Source organism: Magallana gigas, chromosome 5 (assembly GCF_963853765.1).
Source record: "Magallana gigas chromosome 5, xbMagGiga1.1, whole genome shotgun sequence".
Taxonomy (NCBI): Eukaryota; Metazoa; Mollusca; class Bivalvia; order Ostreida; family Ostreidae; genus Magallana; species Magallana gigas.
The window spans coordinates 8690039-8710926 of NC_088857.1; the positions used below are offsets into that span (position 1 = coordinate 8690039).

A 20888-nucleotide genomic window follows, 5' to 3' on the forward strand; every position below is an offset into this window, starting at 1 on the left:
TCCAAATTCTCTCAATTTATCTATTGTTTGTTGCAATAACCTCTGAGTCATTTCAGTTATAACAAACAAGTGTGTATAATGCTACATGGGACTTTGGCCACGGATTTATGGACTGCAATCATTTCCCGAAATCGTTCAATTGTGATATACAATGACATATCTAATGTATCTATTAGTAGGTCATAATTGGGTTCATTGATATTGGTTCCTTTTCTTTCTTATTAGGACTATCACAAAAATATTAAGCACGTGGATATACTCTGTGTAGAAGGCACATGAGTTCCAAAATCAGTATGCATCAAAAATGAACCGCATTCCTAACATGAGCAAAAGCAAATATGTAAATTCTCAACCGCTAATGATAAAAACGTTTTTTTAATTTAAGCGTTGCAGTAGCAGCCTATTAGTCTTAAGAATACAAAATTGTAAAATTGAACTAAATAACACATTTTTCTTACCTTAAAGATGTTATATATTTTTTTCACTGATACGTGTACTTTTACTGTATTTGTACGAGTTCTGCTTCAAGAATGTAAACCAGACAGACAGACGGACGGAGGGACTGAGGGTCATTAGGAAACCCCGAAAGATATCATAAACACATCACTTATTTCATTGAGTTTAGAATGCAAATTTTATTTATTAAAACATTCATTTGAAACATTTTAACGTCAAACATAAGTGATTTTCAACCGCCGGAATATTCCATAGGTATTAACTCGCATCATGCACATATATATACATATACCAGTATCATCATGATGATATGTATTCCCTCCTAATACTTTCAATAATCCAACATTTTCTCTCTCTCTCTCTCTCTCTCTCTCTCTCTCTCTCTCTCTCTCTCTCTCTCTCTCTCTCTCTCTGGTGATTCATGTGGTACATTGCATTAAGAAATACACAACACAGATTTTTCGATGATATTACTATATAAAATATGACACTCAGTTGTGGCCCAACCTTCCTCCGGGGATCATGATTTGAACATCTTGAATCTACACTACCCAAGAAGTCTTCCACACAAGTTTCATCTTTTTCGGCCAAATAAATTGTGTAAAGATTTAAGAAAAATTCTTAAAAATTTTCAATATTTTAAAATTATCACCCCTTCAAAGAGGACATGACCCTATCATTTGAACAAACCTGAATCCCTTTTACCCAATAATGCTTTGTGCCAAACTTGTTTGAAATTGGCTCTGTGCTTTTGAAGAAGAAGAAGAAGAAGAAGAAGAAGAAGAAGAAAATGTGAAAAGTGTACAACGACGACAATGAAAACGACATGTTTGCCAACGACAGACAACGGACAAATGTTGACCGAAAAACCTCAAGCTAAAAAGGAACACAGAAATTTCACATGACTATTATATTTGGGTTATCAAATTGCAATATCAACTCACAAGCAATGTCACTGATATTTACACTGATTTTGTGATAGTTCATAACAATTAAAATCAGAAAATACAACAGCTATCAAAGTGTAGGGAAAAATTAACCGGCATTTTGCATGTTATTTAGGGAGATAAAAAATATACCAAAAAAATATGTCAGTGTCTAAAAAAAAGACTCTTTTGTTAGAACTTCTAAATGTAAAATTATATTTCAAGGTCCTACAGAAGTTCAAACCACCATTCAAGTATCTCGAGTTGTCAGGAACAGTGCCGGAAACAAGCGAGTTTGACTGAGTGAGTTCGAGATGTCGACTCGAAGATCTATTTCTAACACTCCCTCATTAAGTCCAATCTCCGTTGAGGAAGTCACGGAGCAGGTTGATTATCCCGCACTCCATTGGTATAAGTTGTTGTTTTGATATTAGTACTTTGTAGAGTTGAACATCTTCCCTCATTATTAAAAACATACCAACAAGTTGTTTCAACATTACCAGTTACATACTGCACATAGCAGGGCCTCTTGCACCACATTAGCTCAACGTGTTTTGTATCAGTGCTTTGTAGGATAAATACAAGTAAAATATTGTGCAGAGCAAGGGCCATAAAGGTAATCTCTCTTATCACATTGGCATCATTTATTGTTTTAATATCAGTACTGTGTACTAGTGTAAATAAGGTAAAATAATTCACAGACCTGGTTAAATTCAAATGATAGTGATCGTTTATTACATTGGTTAGACATAGTATGGGTCAACCGTCAATTTTACTGTGCATAGCATTACAATACAATTACAATACTAGTACTTTAAGCGGTTTAGAATTTTCCTATCTATACTACTATATCAAAATAATAGACTCGAATTTTTGGGCTTTAATACCGAGAAATCGGAAAGTACTGTCTTTTGTTTTATATATTTTAAACATTATTGGTACTTGAAGATTACCAATTTGTTTTTACTTTTTTTTTCAAGATTCGCTAATTAATAAATAACGAAAATTCCTTTAAAAAATCCGGACGTCGTCTTGATTTTTGGGATTTTACAATCTTGCGCATGCGCATTACATTCACGCTAAATCACAGGAGGATCTTTAATTATGTTTTCACAATATTCAATTTGCATTGATAACCTCAGAAACGATAATACAAATACGTGTAAATTTTCATTGAAAAGAGGTATAGCGCACTTAATATACGACTTGCCCTCAAATATAGCCTTTTGCAAGCATCAAACATTTTCAATATTATACAATATTTAGTTTAAATATATTTTTAAAAAACGCAAATTACACAATCACCATGCTCTAAGAGTCTTAATTATTTTACACGACATCATTAAAATATTCAGGTTTTGTTAGGGATATATAGGAAAGTAGTTAGTATACGATAAAAAAGTTGGATATTTGACTATTTTAACCACTCTAAACCAAAGACATCCGATTAAAATTATCTGTTCTACAGGTATTGTAGAACAGGTTTACATTGAATTAGTTTTGGTATAACGTGGTCTTAGTACTGAAAATTAGACAAATATTTCAATTATTGTCTTTTCTAATACAATCATGTATATAGCCATATCTATTGAAAATGCATCTGTGAAAATGTTAGATGCGTGGCCTAGTGGTAACGCGGATGTCTTTTTGATTTTGTGGTCGCTGGATCGAATCCACTAAGTAGTAAAAAAATTTCACTGAGACATAAACAGAACAGAGATATTAAGTTACACGTATCTAATCTTCTGGGTTTTTTTTTTTTTACAAAATTATCTTGTTTAATTCAGTCTGAGTATGAGTACACCCAATATATACAGATCTCTTCATTAACACGGTACATATACTCTATTAACACTTAGATCCATTGCACTTTGCTTGAACTTATCACGGTTCAGAATATCAACTACTGTTCTGTTCAGCAAAGAAAATACGGGAGATAACTCTTACTCAGTGCAAATCCCGAGGGTTCATGACAACATTATGTGTAAATTTGAAGCGAGGAAAAAAACGTTGGTGAAAAAGTGTTGAATTCTTCATTAAATAAATATGAATTAAATTTTTAGATGAAAAAGAATAATTTGATTGTTGTTTTCAATGTAGCTTAATTAATTTTTTCCAAAATCGTTTCGGAACAATTCTACAATTTTGTTGCCACATTACCGGTATATGGGTGGCATTTTAACTGTGGTGAAGGCCTGTCCAGAGACACAGTTAGATTATTTTAACGAAGCAGAGAGTGTGAAATTAATAGTTTTATTGTAGGCTTAAAGCTCGGTTATGTGAATGTCAACAATACGGTGTGTTGATGTATCTATTTCGTAAATGTCCGATATCGTATGCATTGTCAAGTCAACCCGTGCACGCACGGGTCAAAGTCTAGTTATAATTAAATAGTTAACCAAAAGTTTGTGTTAATAATATTTTATCAAATTACTGAAGAACTGACGGGAGTTGATTTTGTCGATGTTTATTTATTTTAAAATCAATGATATGTTATTTTGCATGACAGGTACATGTAGTTTCTAATTTGAATTACGCACATTTTTATAATATGAATTTTTGGACTTTTTATTCGACAAGAATGTCGAGAAACCCCCATATGAATCATGTTAAATAATATTTAAAGATGAAATTAATTGAATCAAACTGTGTATCAGTGATAGAAATATTTCTCAAAAAATTGTATGGATCCAAGCAATATTGAACTCTAGTCTCGTTCAACCAAACGCTCGGCTGACACCGTAAATCTCCGACAGGGATTTACGGAGACAGCCGAGCGTTGAGTTGAACGTGACTATTTTGAACTCTGGCGTAGGAATACATACGACTACAAAAAAAAAATTAAATTTTTCGTACCATTTAAAATCTGTCTATTATCAAGGTATTTATAAATAAGTTTCCGTGAAAAACAATGCTTTAGCATACATTATATCGAATTTCTCAATTATTTTCAAGAACTAAGTGTTGTCAGTGGTATTGATTTGTGCTGAGGTCCAAACACTGTTTCACTTTCGGTTTGTCTGTGTAACTGCATAGGAGAGTTGATTAAAATCAACTCCCAAAAAGGTAAAACAAAAACACCAGCGGGGTTCGAACTAATAATTTGCAGATTTGTAGTTAATGCTGTAACCCATTGCGCCACTTTGTTAGGTATATGTAACTGTTTTAATAATGAAACATTTGTAAAATTAAACTTGGTTTTATTGTTTATTTCAATAAAAAGTATGTCACAATTTAGAAGTAACTCTTGCATATACCATCTTAATGCTGTGACTATGTAGGGTAAATACCAGTAAAGTATTGCAAAGAGCAGGGGCTTTCATTGGTTGATGATTTCCATAAGCTTGACTCGTTTTGATCTCTTTACTGGTCTTTGATAAAGGAGTAATTGGGGGGCAATGACGTGTCCAATGAAAAGTACATTTTGAATTTTCATCCTCAGGCTGGTTTTTTTTTTCTTTTACATTTTTATCGTAAATTGCTTCGCAGTAACTGAAAGGGATTTAAGGAATGGAGAAAAATATTGACTTATTCGCTACCTTGTTACAAATTTAAAAGAAAACAATCTGATTTGGCAGTTAATAAATCAAACGATTACACTACATTCAGCAAGTGCATGAACAGTATATATTTTACAGCTTCATATGGTCTATTTTACATGTACCTACTGAAATCGACATGTACTGTGCAAACTGTTTATGTATTTTCTCTGAAGCAGATGTAGTTGTATAGATAAATATGTAAATTGTGTGTTACATCTAATTTTTTTCAAAGCCCCTTTGAAGCCACCGTAGGTAAGAAATCAAATAATCACATATACATGTATATATTGTTTTCAACTAGTAATTTAAAGATGAATCGCTATTTTGCTATAAAATTGTATAATTCAAAGATTATTTTAACGAAATAACAAACAAGTTTGCATTTACTACCCCAACTGATGTTTTAAAAAACATATTTTTAGAATGTTTTGCAAGTTTTGCTTTGGTCACAATTGCGTATAAATTACATTGTAGTAAAACAAGAATAATTTTTACTGCAAGAAATGCGTCGTAAATTTCACCTTATTTCTTGAATATAGAATTTACTGCTTTGTATGAAGTATCATATAATTATAACTCTGGTTTTGTTTGATAAGGATTATACATGTATACATTTATACTATCGATAAGTTTTAAAAGTTTCAGTGTGATGTGCTTCCACAGTTCTGGCTTAGACTGGGCCATACAGTGTATTTATCTTCACCAATTGGTTTCCCGAATTTGTTTTTGCAATTTACATAGTTGAACACAACCGTATACAGGGAAATGTTTGATATTTCGGACAAGATATTTTTCGTTGCTATTGCCCTCATTGTTTGCGGGCGAATTTAAGACACGGCGAATTGAAAAAATTAAACAAGTATATCAATTAGGTAAAAATATCTAGTTTTACCGGTGTCTTGGTGAATTCAAGACAGGGCGACACTGTTTGCAAGTCTGAAAAAAGACATGGTGAAAATAACCCTTTAATGTGTTAAGATCATATAAATTCATTACAACAATCAAAAATATATATTTATTTCTCAGAAAACAAATACCAAACATATCAAACATTCAGTGTATAATGGTTAACTCTCGTTGACCAGAGTGAAGGTTGAATTTAGTAAGATGTATCGTTGGATTTATATCATACTATTAAGGTTTAAGTACTAGTTGAGTAGATCTAAATATTACGAGAAAATTCTTATCTTGTCGTCTTGAATTCGATATATATTAAAGAATATTTGTAACAAAAATATACTTTCTTTACATTTATTCAATATCATGTTCAGCTACTCTTTTTTCCCTTCAAAATGGTCGCTTGCATGAAAATGAAAGAGAGGAAAGAAAAAAAATCAAGTTTGTCATAAAATCTGATACTGCTAGCATTCTTGACTGAACAGTAAATGCATTATACCGGTAAACAAACATTTAGACCAATCACACATTGTATAATAATGTAAACACATATGTTACACAGATAAATTTAAAGTAAAAAAGTAAATTATGAAAAACATATACTGATTTTACATCCATATTTTAAACTTTCACACTTCTTGAACTGATTCCACGTGGGACCAGACACAGTTTAAATCAGCATCTACAAATAAATTGTCAAAATATTACAACATATGTTAGTGAAAAATGTTACCATTTGTATCAATATTTATCCATTTTATATATTATATTCAAAATAGACTATATTGATCTCCTTTAATAAAAATAGAGCTCTAAATAAAGATATAGAAAAGAACCAAACTGAAAGCTAAGACAAATTCTATACGTTAGCTAAATCTGGTGGCTACGTTGCTGACCGCCTAGCCTCCTTTATGACAAATTTTACTTTACCTTGGTAATACCATGATTTCATTGGCGATGTCCATTGTAGTAATACTGCAATGCTAAAGCTTTCATGATTGCTGGTTTGAACGATCAAAATAGGTTGAAAGTTTCTTTACTCTCTCTCTCTCTCTCTTTCTCTCTCTCTCTTTCTCTCTCTCTCGCGGTCTTTACGGTCATTATATTTAAAATGTTATAATTGGAATGAGAGTTATAATTAAAACTATTTGTTGTCAACATCAACAAACTGTTTTCATTAAATGAAGATTAAAGAGTTTCATACCACTTATTTTATGTTCTTTCTTCAGTGACTTTTCCTCTGAACCTTCACCACCTGTGTGTGAGTCCTGCAGCGATATATATTTATAGACAAAAATCTTCCTGTCGAAGCAAACCCAAAGACAGTAGGTATCGGCATCGTAACAAACGCTGCTTAGGTAAACATGAGATGATGGTGGCTGATGACTGGACAGAAACTGACCGTCACTGTTTAGAATATGTACTTCTCGGGTTCTGTCGTCACACACCAGAATGTTTGATAGCGCGTCGGTACAGATTCCTCTTGGCTGTATTCCTGATCCTGGTGGATGTCCTGTATACGAGAAACGATACTTTCCACAACGCTCTGTCACGACTACAGCACCAGACTCGGAGTCATAGAATGATGAATCAATGTCATAGTCTGCCACCACGACATCCCCATTGCTGTTCTCTGTTATAAAGCTTGGTTTGTAATATAGTTCTAGTCCTGTGATGTCATGTTGTATGGTTTGTGTCAATTTTCCGCTCTGGTTGTACCGGGTTACCTTGCCTATGTCTAGATCGTTAGTACACATCCCCACCAGTAGATCCCCAGTGGACGGAGAGCAGAACACACACTGTGGTTCCCATATAGAGTCTTTTAATTTCTCAATGAATACAGAGCATGTTTTCATATCTTTTGTTAGTTTATTGATGTTATAGTCCGTGTCTATATAAATAAGTTCACACTCGCCGTTAACCGTATGAGATCCTGAGCTTCCATAAAGCAAATTGTTTCTGCGATATAAAATTTTACCTGTTATGCTTATAAAGTTAAGATTGTCTGACCTGTCACTGACCCAGGCCCGGCTTGTAGTCAAAAGGGAAATGTGGGAACAAAATATATTATCAGGCATAATCATTTTTTCAAGTAACTCAAAGGGATACACCAGTTTCAGAAGGCACACATCTCCTTGTGTCTTAATGGCTGGGATTTCAACTATTCAATCCATCACATCAGGACGTTTATTTTGGTCTAAAAAAAAATAAAAAAATAAAAAAAAATAGTAGAACCACATTGGTACCTTGATAACCCACAGAACCAAAGTGATACCCAAATGAAACCTAAGGATATCATATTACACCCCAATGATACCCAAAGGAACATTAATTAACATCCATATCAACATGTCAGAAAATTCAGATAACTTTATAGCAAAATAACAAAAAAGCATTTTAATCCTGAAAAATAAACCACCCACTTGAGTACATGTAATTAATCAGACTTACCTGCCAGAGTGTCCTTTCGGGTTATGTATCTAAAAACACACACTTTGTTATTTCTTTCGGATCCAACCCATAGACGGTGGGTGTTGACATCATAACTCAGGCTATGTGGTAAGAATATCCCTGATGGTCTTATCAGAAGATGTGACAGGAACTGACCGTCACAGTCTAACATCTGTACTGTATTAGTTCTGCCATCACAGACCAGAATATGTGACAGCGCGTCAGTACAGACTCCACGCGAATCTATTCTTGATCCTGATGGAGGTCCTTTGTAATAGAAACGATGTTTTCCTCCACGATCGCTCACCAATACAGAACCGTAATCAAAACTTTCGGTACTGTAGGAAACCACAATATCCCCATTGTTATTTTCTGTTATATAATTAGGATACTTGTAGTTAAAAATCAGGTATGGGTCATCTGTGTTGTCGCATTCAATGGTTTGAATTAGTTGTCCGGTCTGGTTGTATCTTTCAACTATGTCTGTTGCTGGTATATATAAAGCACCCATTCCAAAAAGTTCCATCCATTCGTCATCAGTATCCTTAAGTGACACGCCGACAAGTAGATCGCCACTGACCGGGGACCAGTACAGACACCGTGGTCCAAACACTGAGGCGGTTGATTTTATAAATGTGGTAATTGTTTCCATGTTTTTTGATAGTTTGTTAACGTTATTATCTTTATCTATGTAAATCATTTCACTCTCACTGTTCACTGTATGTGCTCCACATTGTAAATTAATACATAGATCATCCCTACAATGTAGATTTTTGCCTGCTGTATTTGTTAAGATAAGCTTCTTCCTACGTTTGATCCAAACCAAGTATGATGTAACACAAGAAATGTGATCACAACTATTAACACTTGTCAATGTGAGAGATTTATGTACCTCAGGAGCGGACATCAGGGTCAGCAACTGATCATTTCTTATGCGTCGCTTTCCTCTCTCTTTGATTTTGATTGCATTCAATATCTCAGTCACACCTTTCTTGTCGAGTGACCCAGACATTAAAAGCTCGATGGTGTGGAGTGTAGGATGTATATTGGAGAGGCGGATTCCCTTTGTGGATAAAATGAACTGTAGAGGAATGAATGCTGACTGTTGATACATCTGTTCAAATCTCTGGTGGCTGGAAATACACCTATACGCTTCTAACCTCTGTTTTAAACATCTGTGTTTGAAATCAACATTCTTTAAGCTTTTATCAATGCGATTTTTTAGTTTCTGGGTCTTTGTTAATATCGATGAATGATTGAAAGAAAACTCCATTTGATAGGTCTTGATATCAGCTTTGATTCCTGCCAGGAAAACAGGTCTGTAAAAGAGAGCCTCACTTCTGATTGTTTGAATGATTCTTCTGTGCTGTTGCTGCTTTGTTTTATAAGCTCTTTGAAGATCCATCCACCGGTGTGTTCTATGCTCTGAACACAGATAGCAGAAAGGAACTTCACAAGGTTCACAATACATGCTATATACGTAGCTGGGATGTCTTATACACAATTCGTTCGTTGGAATGCAATTAAATTGTTCAGGGTATATCACCAACTGATGGTCTATTGTCTTGAGATCTGTTATATGCTTCTCTTTACATTGGCGGCACAGATCAGATGGACAAGATTCACAATAGTACTCTGCGTCCCCTGGACACCCAGAACACTGACGTACGATATATGGGGAGCTCGATAAATTCATGATGTGGAGAGTCTAGGTCGTAATCAGATTACCTGCGCGTGATGAAAAAAAAAGAAAACACTTTAACACAGAAATGTCCATTTGTGTGAAACATATTGAATGTTAAATTGAATTCAATACAACATATTTATATATTGCTCTACTCAAGAATTTCCATACTTCATGAGGAAAGGTCGTAAAATTAAACAACCAAAAAGGTGCTAAATCAATATTTTCTTAAAGGATTTCATCTCTTATGGGCTTGTTAAAATTTGTTTAACTAGACATTCATGTCGTTTATAAGTCTGCAAGCAGAAGAAGACACACTTTACTACAATACATTCAAGTGCAAGTAGGGAATAGAAGGACCCATACACTAGCTGACCCAGACCCACACTTTATAATTTTCCGATTTTTTCATTTTAGTGTTATTCGTATCAGCATCTGGGGATTGAAGTTTTCTTAGCGAGCAAACAAATCATATGTCAATGAGACAGGTACATGTATCGCAGTCTATACTGAAATAGCTAGTACACGCATTACAGATGTTTGGCCCACCTCTAAATTTATCGCAGGAAAAATAGCACAAGTGCACTGTGACGTCATCCATAACTTTGTTTGACTTTGTTTACGCATCTCGACTCAATACGAAGGTATGGAAGGAACTAACAAATCTCTTGAGTCTCGCCAAAGCATATGCAGTACTCTAAACGTGTCTTCAAACTTTAAAACACCGTAAATTACGAGTTGAAAGTCGGCCATTTTTGGCATAGCACCACGGGTGAAAACATTAGAGAGCATTATGGGACGTAGACAAAGATTTTTGTTTGATGAACTGTAGGTTTAGCTCGTTCTTTTTCCCGCGCACACTGGTTCTTAGCGAGCTCCAAGATGACGTCACAGTGCTCTCGCGCTATAATTCCCGCGATTAATTTAGAGGTGGATCAAACATCTGTAATGGGTGTACAAGCTATATCAGTATAGACTGCGATACCTGCCTCATTGACATATGATTTGTTTTTATTTATTTTATATAGAGATTATATAAATATATACTAGCAAGAACCACACTTTACTGTCATATCGATCCATTTTTAAGCTAATTGTGCATGCATGTACAGTGGGCAGATAAGTATATCAGTAGGAAGGAAATAAACAATAGGACATTTTGAACTAAATAATAAGGAATAAAATGAAAAAAAAAAACAGTTAAAAAAATGATGTATATATTGCTTACAGTCAGACCATTAAATTTGAAAGTGGGAATTAAATTACACAACCTCATACAGGGACCGGTCTCACTCTCTCTCTCTCTCTTTCTATCTCTCTCTCTTTCTCTCTCTCTCTCTCTCTCTCTCTCTCTCTCTCTCTGGTTGCGCTGTATGTATCCGATGATAACCATTAATTTCAAAATTAGTACCTTTGGCATACTTTTTGTACAGCAGTACTCTCTCAAACATTTTTTGACATTCGTTGATACCTAAATAACACTAGGTTGACAATGATGCAAGGTATGTGTAATTCTTGCTGCGCTCGCCAGAACGGTAGCACCGTAAAACATATTAATCTATAGGAAAATATATTTGGAAGCAGTAACCACAATAATGTACTTTGCTACGTTTATATTGAAGTAAGATAAGCTAGAGGAAATTCTAGACTATCATTTCGATTATATTGTACACAAAGGTAAGGTACATATACAAATGTAGCATATCTAGTACAACATACACGGTTTTGTGAATTGTTACCTTTTTTCAAATGATCATAGGCCTATATCCTTTAAAAAACATATTTGTACATTGGTTGTCTGAACTTTCACTTTAAAAATTCGAATTGTTGATTGTTGTCACCATGGTCACTGTGACACTTTCTATCAACGGTAGCAGTGCGTCTTGTCGCCAGGATTTTTCGGCACTATTCCTTTTCGTCTTAATACTTTTTGGCATACTTTAGAGTTTTACATATCATACGTTATTTAATTTCTTAATATAGTCTTCTTTTTTATTTATTCGTGTATCGTGGTTGGAAAAGTACATGTTTGTTAATACATGTTAATAACCGTGAGTGATGCAACGCCTAATGCTATGAATTATTGTATCAGCAGTTGACATCGTCAACGGCTAATCTCTGATTTTTGTTCAGCCTTATCAACACACCGACGGACACAGATAATTCGGATATAATTAAAATTTAGCACTCTATGATATTTTTACTTTTGAGGTTATATCTCTCACATTGCCGTACATGTTATTTTTCTGCAGATAAAAGGATGACCGTCTTTTTATATTAATCAAATATTGCGTCCTCTCGTTACCCTGCAGATTGTTAAATTTCTTATTCTTTTCTAAACAAATTTTATTCAAAAAGCTTGAATGTAAAATGCAGCAGCCATAGCCTTTTTTTTTAGTTTTCTCTCTACAGCAAGGTCAAACTTAACATGTTGAGTAAATACAATCAAAGTATATAAAGGATATAAATGGGAAAAAGAAAACAAACATTAATTAAAGAAAGAAAAAAATGCTGATACTGGTTTAGTAAGACTACTTATCTTTTTCAATGATATTTAGACGTAGCGTTTTGTTGATGCAATAGTGTACTGTCTCAGTACTTTAACATTGATATTAAGTACATAATAAGGACTACCATAAAACAATAGTTGACGTAAACGTTGCTGATCAGTACCTGTTAAAATGTGTTGAATGCCTTGGAAAAAATTGATTCTGAAAAATGGAGTAGATATATATTATACAGGGTAATCTTGACTAGTTTTAAGTGTTTCTTGGCTGTGTCGTGCTAGTACCCCATTCTTAAGGTGTTAAACATTAAATCTGGGTTTTTTCAAATGTGATCTCTTCTGTATTCAACTTACCTATAGTCATCTAATAAGTTAACAGTTTTACCTGTCTTTGTTCATTTTTTAAAGAATGGACAGTTTTCTAACAGGCACCTAAAGGTAACTTATTGGATTGTTTTTAAATTAAGAAGAATCATATCTTGTATCAAAGTAAAAATTAAGGAACAAAGGATTACGTAACAAAAATGGTTTAATTGTGTTTAAGTAAGTACTATCCTTGTTTAGAAGTGGCGTTTTATATCTGACGAAACCAGATTCTGTAACTATATATTGTTTTGGTTGTTTTGATTTACATTTTATATTTCATAAACTTTGTTTTGTCAACCATCACTTGTACAAAGGACAACCTTTGATATCCCAAGCATTAATGTCAATCGTTTCTCTAACATAAGAACTGGACAAAATGTATCTGATGAGTGTGAACATCTTTCATTTCATCTTTCATTTTCCGTGAGTCACAATTAGGTGTTAATTACATTGTAATAAAACAAGAGAAAACTGATTGCAATTAACGTTGTTGAGTACTAGTTACCATATACCGGAAACTATTTGGACCAGATTTTTTTCAATCCTATTTCCCTCATTGTTGGCGGCGGGCAAAATTAAGAGCAAAACTGTTTGCAAATGTAAAAAAAAATACGCCCGAGCAAAAATAACCCTGTATACTGTAATGTGTTGAGATGACATATAAATTCATAGCAACAATAAATAATAAAGACAACAAATATCTAACATTCTACATTGGTTAAACTCTCGTTGACCAGAATGAAGGTTGACTTTAGAAAGCTGTATCGTTGGATTTATATAATACTATAAAGTTTTTAGTACTAGTCGAGTAGATCTAAATATTACGAAAAAATTCTTATCTTTTCGTCTTTAATTAGATTAAAGAATATTTGTTACAAAAATACACTTTCTTTACATTTATTCAATACATTGTTCAACTACTTTTTTTCCTCCAAAACGGTCGTTTGCATGGAAATGAATGAGAGGAGAGAAAAGAAATGAATTTTGTTTATTAAAGTTACAGGCTAGCATTCTCGACTGAACAGTAAATGCATTATACCGGTAAACAAACATATAAATCAATCACGCACTGCATAATTATGTAAACGCATGTAACACAGATAAATTTTAATTAAAAAAGTAAATTATGAAAACATATACTGAATTTACATTCATAATTTAAACTTTCACATTTGTTGAACTGATTCCACGTTGGATCAGCCACTCCATGTAGAACAGTTTAAATCAGCATCTACAAAAAATTGTCAATATATTACAACATATATAAGTGAAAAGTGTACTATATTCAAAATGACCGTGGCCATTTTGAGACTACAATAATCTCCTTTAAAAAAGGAGCGCTAAATTAGATATAGAAAAGGACCAAAGGATGACTGCACTTAATTAAGGACATGCGATGTTTGCGAGAAAATAACCCTTTAAAAGGATTTTTTTTTCAATTGCAGAGATGGTCAACATCTGAACTGCAACTTTACGTAGTTGCGTTCAATAAAAGTATATTGTTACCAAATACGAATTTGTTTTCATAGGCAGGGGGCATCACGATTTCTTCAATCTTCATACGATAAATGAGGAGGCCTACTTTTATACTTACTTCCTACAAAGTCAGCGCATGTTTGTCTATTGTTCTCCGTTTAACAGTAGTTGTATATTTGCATTATCTAAGTTATATCAAAGGCGGGTAGAAAAATAGACAAATATGCGTTCATGATTTAAATGAGAAAAACTGCTTCTTCTTACTTTCGCTTTCCCTGTTGTAACAAGGGCTGATGCATGTTGAATATTAAAATTCATCACGTGATTTCTTACCTCAGATAACTTTGTGAATGCAAAATGCTATCGCGTGATGTATAAGGAAGCATGTCATGTGCTAACTAGGATAATGTTTCCGAACACGTTAAGTTGTCAAGCATTGATTTAAAGTCTTCTGTACTAGCATGGGCATGGTCTAATTGTTGAAACTAGAGTAAATATTATACTCGTACCATATAGAATAGATATGGTGAAAGAGGGATCACATAAATTGTATACATAGCATTGGTATTCATGCGTATACTTTTAGTACCAAAATTCTGATTATGTCAGCACCACCTCTCATGCTTATTTATATCAATCTTATGTTTGATCAAGGGCATATATGCGAAAATGTTCCTTTTTTCGAAAGTTGATAGGAGAAAAACATAGAATGAGGTTATTGTATCACAGTCTAAAATCTTAATTGATGTTGGAAATTGACTAAAAAAAATTAAAAAAGTGATATTAGGTTAAGAAATAAACGCAACAGAAGCCACCGAAAAGGACCCGAAACCCGGTGCTAAGTGCAGTCATCCTTTAAAGATAGGACAAATATATAATCTATAGATTAGCTAAAATCTGGTTGCTACTTTGCTGGCCGCCTAGCCTTCTTAATGACACATTTTCTTTATCTTGGTGTTACAATGATTTCATTGGTGGTTTCTGTGAGTATTTCTATAGGGTACTGACGCGTGTGCATGTGCATTGTTATAATACTGCAATTCTAAAGCTTTCATGATTGCTGGTTTAAATGATCAAAAACAATTTTGTTTAGTGTCTCTCTCTCTCTCTCTCTCTCTCTCTCTCTCTCTCTCTCTCTCTCTCTCTCTCTCTCTCTCTCTCTCTCTCTCTCTCAGGTGGTCTTTACCGTCATTGTATGAATATTTTTTTTAATTGAAATGAAAGGTTTTAGTAAAACCGTTGTCGACATCGAAAAACTGTTTTCATTTAATTAAGATTAAAGAGTTTCATACCACTTTTCCTTTGTTTTTTTCTTCAGTGACTTTTCCTCCGAACCTTCACCACCTCTTTGTGAGTCCTGCAGCGATATATACTTATAGACAAAAATCTCACTGTCGATGCAAACCCAAAGACAGTAGGTATCGGCATCGTAACAAACGCTGTATAGTTGAAAATGAGATGATGGTGGCAGATGACTGGACAGAAACTGACCGTCACTGTTTAAAATATGTAGTCCTCGGGTTCTGTCGTCACACACCAGAATGTTTGATAGCGCGTCGGTACAGATTCCTCTTGGTCGTATTCCTGTATGTCCTGTATACGAGAAACGATACTTTCCACAACGATCTGTCACGACTACAGCACCAGACTCGGAGTTATCGAATGATGATTCGGAGTCATAGTCTGACACCACGACATCCCCATTGCTGTTCTCTGTTATAAAGCTTGGTTTGTAATATAGTTCCAGTCCTGTGCTGTCATGTTGTATGGTTTGTGTCAATTGTCCACTCTGGTTGTACCGGGTTACCTTGCCTATGTCTAGATCGTTAGTATACATACCTACCAGTAGATCCCCAGTGGACGGGGAGCAGAACACGCACCGTGGTTCCCATATAGAGTCTTTTATTTTCTTAATGAATACAGAGCATGTTCTCATATCTTTTGTTAGTTTACTGATGTTATAGTCCGTGTCTATGTAAATAAGTTCACACTCGCCGTTAACCGTATGTGATCCTGAGCTTCCATAAAGCAAATTGATTATGCGATATAGAATTTTACCTGTAATGCTCATTAAGTAAAGATTGTTTGACCTGTCACCGACCCAGGCCCGGCTTGTAGTCAAAAGGGAAATGTGAGTACAACGATAAAGATCATCAGGCAAAATCATTTTTTCAAGTAACTCAAAGGGATACACCAGTTTCAGTAGACACACATTTCCTTGTGTCTTAATGGCTGGGATTTCACCTATTGAATCCATCACATCAGGGCGTTTATCTTGGTCTAAGATAGATAGATAGATAGATAGATAGATAGATAGATAGATAGATAGATAGATAGATAGATAGATAGAATAAGTAGATAAACAATATATTTTATTCCAAAGTAAAACTACTGAAGAATAAAAAATCACGGAAGGTTATCTTTGCATCTTGAATAGAAACCACATGTTTTTCTTTTTTATATAAATACTTACCATTATATAAATATGTAATCCCAATAAACTCTATATATCAAGAGAGATCGACTTTTAATGTTGAAAAGCAATTAATGTTTGCGATAAAATGAAAAAAAAATCAGGGAAGTAAAAGCACCAAATTTTAATAAAAGATATCTTTTTTACATAAAAATTTCAACTTGAATGGTAAACTATTTGGAACTATGCTGAAGGAATATTGTACATGCATATTTGTTTTGAAGAAGATTTGTTAAATTTTTGTGCGCGGCATTTTATAATGATATATATCCAGTTTTTTTGCAAATAGTAGAACCACATCGGTGCCTTCGAATCATAACCCACAGAACTAAAATGGTACCCAAATGAAACCTAATGATGTCATATTAAACCCCAATGATACCCAAAGGAACATTAACATCCATATCAACATGTCAGAAACCTTTATAGTAAAATAACAAAAAAGCATTTTAATCATGAAATGCACCCAATTTAGTACACTTAATTAATCAGACTTACCCGCCAGAGTGTCCTCTCGGGTTATGTATCTAAAGACACACACTTTGTTGTTTCTCTCGGATCCAACCCAGAGACGGTGGGTGTTGACATCATAACTCAGGCTCCGTGGTGAGAATATCGCTGGTGGTCTTATCAGAAGATATGACAGGAACTGACCGTCACAGTCTAACATCTGTACTGTATTAGTTATACCATCACAGACCAGAATATGTGACAGCGCGTCAATACATACTCCACGCGGATCTAATCGTCCAGATCCTGATGGAGGGCCTGTATAAAAGAAACGATATTTTCCTCCACGATCTCTCACCAGTACAGTGCTGTGTTCAGGGTCAAAGTAAGAAACTACAATGTCCCCATTGTTATTTTCTGTTATATAATTTGGATGGTTATAAATCTCATAGAGGTCTGGATTCCCTATGATATCTTCATCTATGGTTTGAGTTAGTTGTCCGGTCTGATTGTATCTTTTAACTGTGCATATTTTTGATATAAAATTATATGGTTCTATTTCCGGCATTTCAGTCAGTTCATACTGAATTGACACACCGACAAGTAGATCGCCACTGGCCGGGGACCAGTACAGACACCGAGGACGACCAACCATTGAGTCGGTTGATTTTATAAAGGTGGTAATAGTTTTCATATTTTTTGATAGTTTGTTGACGTTATAATCATTATCTATGTAAATCATTTCACTCTCACTGTTCACTGTATGTGCACCACATTGTAAATTAATGCATATATCATCCCTACAATGTAGATTGTCACCTGCTGTGTTTGTTAAGATGAGCTTGTCCAAACGTTTGATCCAAACCAAGTCAGATGTTACACAAGAGATGTGATCACAACCATTAACACTTGTCACTGAGAGAGATTTATGTACCTCAGGAGCAGACATTAGGGTCAGCAACTGATCATTTCTTATGCGTCGCTTTCCCCTCTCTTTGATTTTGATTGCATTCAATATCTTAGTCACACCTTCCTTGTCGAGTGACCCAGACATGAAAAGCTTGATGGTGTGGAGAGTAAGATGTATATAGGAGATGCGGATTGCCTTTGTAGATAAAATGAACTGTAGCGGAATGAATGCTGACTGTTGATACATCTGTTCAAATATCTGGTGGCTGGAAATATACCTGTAGGCTTCTAACTTCTGTTTTAAACATCTGTGTTTTAAAGCAACATTTTTAAAGCTTTTATTAATGCGATTCTTTAGTTTCTGGGTCTTTGTTAATATCGATGACTGATTGAGAGAAAACTCCATTTGATAGGTCTTGATATCAGCTTTGATTCCTGCCAGGAGAACAGGTCTGTAAAAGAGAGCCTCACTTCTGATGGTTTGAATGGTTCTTCTGTGCTGTTGTTGCTTTCTTTTATAAGCTCTTTGAAGTTCCATCCACCGGTGTGTACTATGCTCTGAACACAGATAGCAGAAAGGAACTTCACAAGGTTCACAATACATGCTATATAGGTTACTGGGATGTCTTGTACACAATTCGTTCGTTGGAATGCAATTAAATTGTTCAGGGTATATCACCAACTGATGGTCTATTGTCTTGAGATCTATTACATGCTTCTCTTTACACTGGAGGCAAAGATCACATGGACATGATTCACAATGGTACTCTACGTCACCTGGACACTCAGAACACTGACGTACGGTATATAGGGTGCTTGATAAATTCATAATGTGGAGAGTCTATGTCGTAATTAGGCAACCTGTGGGATGAAAATAAGAAAACATAATGACAAAAAATGTTAATTTTTTCAAGTTTTTTTTCGAGTTTTATAAACGACTCCTTCTTCCAGGTAGACCAATAAAACAACCTGTGTGATGAAAATAAGAAAAGATTATGACAAAAAAATGTGCATTTTTTTCAAATGTATTGAATGTTAAATTTTATTCAATCCCACATATTTAAAGGGATATTGCTCCACTCAAGAATGTTCATACTTCATGAGGAATGATAAAAAAAATTAATCAACCAAAAAGATGCCTTGTGCATAAGTCAATATTTTTTTAAAGATTTAAAGCCTTACCCGCTTGTTAAACTTATTTTAATTATAAATTCATATCGATTTATATAATGAATTTGCAAGCAAAGGTAGAATCACTCTAGTACAATACCTTACAGTGCAAGTAGAGAATAAAAGGAATTAAATGGGTCCTAAACTGAGAAATCGAGAACCTAAACACTAGCTTACCCAGACCCACACTTTATAATTTTCCAATTTATTCATTCACGTGATATTCCATTAGCATCCGGGGATGAAATTTAGTTTCATTTGGAATACTTATTATTCCACCTGCTGTTTTGGAGAAAATCTGCAAACTTTGTTGAATTAAGTGTACTAATATCAGCATGCTGTGTTGGAGTGCATATGTACGAGTTTTAAAAACGACTCCTTCTTCTTGACCAATAAATGTAGTGTTGATGTGCATTTATATGTATAATTATCCCAGTGTAGCGATAGTAGTTTATATAACATTTTACTTGGCTGATAGAACCATCTACATACATTGAAGAACACGACACGAAGGATTTCTATTGTCTGTTTGCAAAATTTGTGTGTAGTGCCTCGAGATATCAAATTTCTTACGCAAAGTGTGAACAACCATTTATAATGTTAACATCATATTGTTTGCAGTTTTAAGGTGGGGTGCACTATTGTGACCATCGATCGTTAGAGTAAATTGCTTTCGTAAAGACTAGGGACGATTTATTACAGTAGTTTTGGAAATGATGATATTTTAAATCATGTTAAAACACAATTGGAATTAATACATTACATTTTCTTCCGAGATTTCTTTTTTCGTCTTTTCATTCAATTAAAATTTAAATGTGTCAATCGTTACCACACGAACTCAATACCACTGCTCAATTAGTTTTTATGTTATATTATAGTGGCTTTTCTCTTTTAGTCTCTCTCTCTCTCGTCTCTTCTCTGTCCGTCTGTCTGTCCGTCCGTCTGTTTGTCTGTCTCTGTCTGTCTCTGTCTCTCTCTTTCTCTCTAAATTGAAAGAACTAAAAATCCAGATATAATGATAATTTTAAAAACCTTGTATTTATACATCTGCAAATATTTTTAAAACAATAATAACAATAGTATACATTGCTACTTCTATATTCAAGTAAGATAAAATAAAAGAAAGTCGAGACTATATCGTTTCGATTATTTTGTACTCAAATGTGAGTTAGAACATATAGTTCAACACATATTGTTTTATGAATTTACCTTTATCTTCGAATGAGCATATATCCTTCATATAGATTGACATTGTTACGCTGAACTTTCGCTTTAAAAATTTGAATTGTTGATTGTTTTCACCATAGTCACTATGACGCTTTCTATCAACGGTAGCAGTGCGTCTTGGCACCAGGGTTTTTCGGCACTATTCTTATTTGTCTTAAATACTTTTTCACATACTTTCGAGTTTTACATGCCATACGTTATTGATTTTATTAGCACAGTCTTCTTTTTCATTCATTCGTGTATCGTGGTAGGGGTGGTACATGTTAATAACCGTTAATGATACACACGCCGCTTTATTATTTAAAAATTATTTAGCATTGCAATTGCAACGCCTTATGCTATCAATTATTATATT

At 34.2% G+C, this 20888-nt stretch overlaps 1 protein-coding gene and 1 long non-coding RNA gene across 3 annotated transcripts; both read right to left on the minus strand.

Annotated features, from left to right (window-relative positions):
* Window positions 1-5953: 5953 nt before the first annotated feature.
* On the minus strand, window positions 5954-11798 carry LOC136275557 (uncharacterized). Of its 2 annotated transcripts, XR_010714137.1 has the most exons (4): window positions 11696-11798; window positions 8273-10000; window positions 7026-8018; window positions 5954-6503 (listed from the first exon to the last, which is right to left on the minus strand). It is a non-coding gene; the product is annotated as an uncharacterized lncRNA (long non-coding RNA). The 2 variants fall into 2 exon arrangements; XR_010714136.1 differs by having other exon boundaries at window positions 5954-8018.
* Window positions 11799-13323: 1525 nt separating this feature from the next.
* On the minus strand, window positions 13324-20888 carry LOC105335380 (uncharacterized). The gene is made up of 4 exons (XM_066085091.1): window positions 20516-20888; window positions 17276-18997; window positions 15597-16584; window positions 13324-14059 (listed from the first exon to the last, which is right to left on the minus strand). Coding segments are annotated over exons 2-4 (2679 nt in total). The 5' UTR covers window positions 18966-18997; window positions 20516-20888; the 3' UTR covers window positions 13324-14058.